Genomic DNA, 4,088 nt, shown 5'->3' on the forward strand with positions numbered 1-4,088 from the left:
TTGCAGCCATCATTGTTGTTCAGCAAGCCCGGGCTGAATTCGAACCCGCCACCTTAGGTGTATGTGGCTGGCGCCGAGCCTGAACTTGTACTTCTATGTACCTCATCTTGTCCATCTGGACACGTTTAGCCTAAAATCTAGTGGTTGTCAAAGTGTGGCTCCTGGATGAGCTGGGAATCAGAAATGTAAACTCTCAGGGCCTACGCCAGATCCACTGAATCTTCCAAGTGATTCTGTTGGGGGTAACATTTGGGAACTACTCTGCTATATAAATAATCCACTTGCTTATTTATTATATCTGTCCTGCAGGTTGTAAGCTGCAGTCACTTGAGGAATTTAAAAAAGGACAGGTGCCTAAGCCCCTAAAAGGTCAGAATCTTGAGGAATGAGTTCATGGTATTGGTGTTTTAGAAGCTCCACAGGTGACTAATGTGCAGGCCAAGTTAAGAAACCTCATCTAGAATAATCTAGACTACTTGTGGGTACTCAGCCAAATTTCTACCCGGATCAAAGAAGATTTAAGGGTTTTCCAGTAGAGTTTTGTGAAAAGGGTTTTAGGCTTTAAAGTCAACAGAAATGGGTTTATATCCTTACTAACATGGACTTGGATAAATCATTTAACTCTCCTTCATCTCTAAACAAAAATAATCTCAATTACTTTAAGTCATCATGGTGATTAAATTCTAGAAGCGCTTTGTGTCGGGCCTAGCACACAGCAGGGATGCACCAGTGACTCACAGATTACTCACACTGGTGTATGTGCAGCTGGCCATACACCAAGTAGCTGTTTGTAACTGCCCAGCTGGGGCAGAGATCAGTGGGAAAGCATCAAAGATAAGCAGGAATGAAAGAAAGCCTATTTTATTTCAAAAAAAAAACAAAAAACAAAAAAGGTGGGCTCTGGGAATAGGGTTAGTCCATTCGGGCCTTCAGTGTCCTGGTGGTGATTTTGTCCTTCTCACTGCAAAGGGAAAAAATGTTAAGAAAACATCTATACCATCTAGACTGACTGCTCCTCCCGCTCCAGCCCTCAGCTCCAACCCTGGGGCCCCAGGCAGGGAAGCAGAACAGTTGCCCTGCTAACTCAGAGTTCAATTGTCCTCCAGTACAGCCATGTTAACTTGTCTGCTCTATTTGCCATGAGGAAGGGAGAACAGAGACTTTCCACAAATGAAACCACCCCAGGGAGGCTTTTCCAGAAAATGATTCAGGGCTGGGCTATGAAAGCCTCCAGAGAAGGGAAGGAGTTCCCCAGGCCCAGAGAACAAGTAAGAACAAGGAAAAAGTGTGGTGGGCTTCAACACAATGAACAGAAGAGAACCTTGTGGGGTAAAATTCTGTGTTTTTCCAGGTAATTAAGAAGGCTATCCCATAAGGACCCAAATGCTTACTCTGAAATGTAGGAAAGTAGCTGGGAGGACAGTTTTCTATTCTATCCAATTACTGTAGGTTCCTAGTGACTGCCCCAAATAAGGGGAAAGGGGAGATATCATTTAGGGAGCTGGCTGGGGCTTGGAAAATGGTCCCCAAAGCTCAGTATATCACACGGTTCTAGGTTCCAGGCTGGTAGGAGTTGGGGAAGAAGATTCACTGCCTCTACATAGATTCACGAGATTTTGGGGACACCATTAAAGAAATGTCTATTGTGAGCAAGGGGAGAAGACCCAGGGTCATGAAGCTTCACCTGACAGAGGCCAGGGGAATCTGGGAAGGCTCCCAGTGCCACCTTTAGGAAGTATGACCTGCTAAACTGTACTTGACAAAAGCACCTTTCTTATTTCTTACCTGATCAGGGGGCTGGGAAGATAGGGTGTGTGCTGGGAGTGGGGGGGAGTAGAGAGACAGGTGTCTGCAAAGCTTCTGGACTTCTCTCAGTTCATACTCACATGATGTGGACAATCACTCCCATGCCTGACACTGCATCCCGGTCCACGGCATTCAGCATGGCTTGGGAGATTGTTTCAAACAGGTGTTCTGGATCCTGCCAAAAGAGTAGGATCCTTTCAGTTAGGCCTCAAGCCCTAACTTGGTCTGGTCTTTTGACTGTTTTTTTATTTTGAGATAGAGTCTCACTATATTGCCTTGGATAGCGTGCTGTGGCATCACAGCTCATAGCAACCTCCAACTCTTGGGCTTAACCTTGCCTCAGTCCCAAGTAGCTGGGACTGCCACAACCCCTGGCTATTGTTTTTGTGTTGTACTTGTCATTGTTGTTTAGCAGGCCCAGGCTGGGTTCAAACCCCACAGCCTGATGTATGTGGCCAATGCCCTAACCACTGAGCCACAGGCACCAAGCCAACTTTTTTTTTTTAATTTTTAAATATTATGGGTATATAATAGTTGTATCCCTTAACTCTTTTTTTTTCTAGGCTTGAGGTTCCCATGTCTGGTCCCTGCCTTAACTGAATTAAAGGGTAGGTCCCACTTCCAGGGGACCAAGCTCCTTTCTTAGATGGAAGCAGAATTTTAAAGGAAAGTGAAACAGACTTGAAGCCCTGAAATTCTTTCACTAACCAGTGGTGTGACCTGGGGCAAATATGAACTTTCTTGAGCCTCAATTTCTCTTCTGTAAAACAGGGAGACAAACCCTATTTGACTCCAGTGTGCTTTATCTGCTGCCTAATGGGCTTTCCTCCCAGATGTCTAACAGGAACCTCAGAACTCAATCAATCCGTGCACACAACAAACCTATTTCTCCCCTACATTCTTTTTATTTTTTAACTTTTTTTTTTTTGCAGTTTTTGGCTGGGGCTGGGTTTGAACCCGCCATCTCCAGCATATGGGATCGGCGCCCTACTCCACTGAGCCACAGGCGCCGCCTATTTTTTATTTTTTGAGATAGTCTCGCTCTGTTGTCCTCAGTAGAGTGCTATGGCATCACAGCTCACAGCAACTTCAAACTCTTGGGCTTAAGCGATTCTCTTGCCTCACCCTCGTCCCAAGTAGCTGGGACTACAGGCACCTGCCACAACACCTGGCTATTTTTTTGTTGTTGCAGTTGTCACTGCTGTTTAGCTAGCCCAGGCTGGGTTTGAAACCGTCAGTCTCAGTGTATGTGGCCGGCGCCCTACCCACTGAGCTACAGGCACTGCCCACCCCTGCATTTTTTATGTGTTGATTAGCCTCACTAAAAACTTCAGCCATCCCTTGTATCTCCACCTCCTTCACTTATGTTTTCACTTCACTATCTTTGCTCAGGGCCTCAGCGCCTCCTACAGGTAATAACAGTCTATCACATCCACCTGCAGGCCTCTGATTTCTCAGCTTCCTTACTGTCAGGGAGAGTTCAAACTCCTCCACATGGCATTCCAGGCCCTTTGGAAGTCTTATCCCGATCTTGATCTCCAGCATCATTTCACCCCATGTTTTACCCACACTTCAGCCACTCTCAGCTCTCTCCAGTCACTGAACACGTCTGGCCCATCCTGTACCTTTTTTTTCTTGCAGTTTTTGGCCAGGACCAGGCTTGAACCTAACCACCCGGGTATATGGGGCCAGTGCCCTACTCCTTGAGTCACAGGTGCCGTCCCCCATCCTGTACCTTTGCACAGGCTGTTCTTTCAGCTACTAGACCTTTCCTCTTCTCCTTTTCCCAACAAAATGCATTTTAACAGACATTTGGGTATCTATCTTGTTTCATTAGACCACAGTAAAGCCCCCCAAAGCAGTGTTTCTGATTTCCCCCAAATCTGGCAGAGCTGGCAGGAATAATAATAGCCAAACCTCACTGTCATGATCCCTTTTCATGTTTTCCTCAATATCACTTCTAAGGTAGGTTCTATTATCATCCCCATTTTACAGCAGAGAGAATGGAGGCAGAGAGAGGGAAAGTGACTTACCTAAGAACATTAACTAAGTGGTAGGTGGATCCAGTTTCCAACAGAAAATATGGCTTCTAACCCCATTTGGTATGGCTGCCTCTAGCACTACACCTTGTTAAAGGCTTGTTCAATAAGTGGGTATGAGAACCCTATAAACCCAATGTAAGGAATAATTTATTTATTGTTGTAGCAAATATGTGACTGGGGTTTCTTTTTTTTTTTTTTTTTGAGATGGAGCCTCAAGCTGCCACCCTGCGTAGAGTGCTG

The 4,088-nt window shown here is 45.6% G+C and overlaps 1 protein-coding gene across 1 annotated transcript in view; it reads right to left on the bottom strand.

The window, feature by feature from the left end:
* Positions 1–839: 839 nt before the first annotated feature.
* Positions 840–4,088, bottom strand: part of PSMB3 (proteasome subunit beta 3) — a 9,365-nt gene continuing 6,116 nt past the window's right edge. The window contains exons 3-4 of the mRNA XM_012802913.2: positions 1,887–1,981; positions 840–961 (exon numbers count right to left, since the gene is read on the bottom strand). Coding sequence (XP_012658367.1) covers positions 913–961; positions 1,887–1,981 — 144 coding nt within the window. The 3' untranslated portion in view covers positions 840–912. The remainder of the gene's footprint in view (positions 962–1,886; positions 1,982–4,088) is intronic.

Source organism: Otolemur garnettii, unplaced genomic scaffold (genome assembly GCF_000181295.1).
Source record: "Otolemur garnettii isolate 467f Iridium unplaced genomic scaffold, OtoGar3 scaffold00018, whole genome shotgun sequence".
Taxonomy (NCBI): Eukaryota; Metazoa; Chordata; class Mammalia; order Primates; family Galagidae; genus Otolemur; species Otolemur garnettii.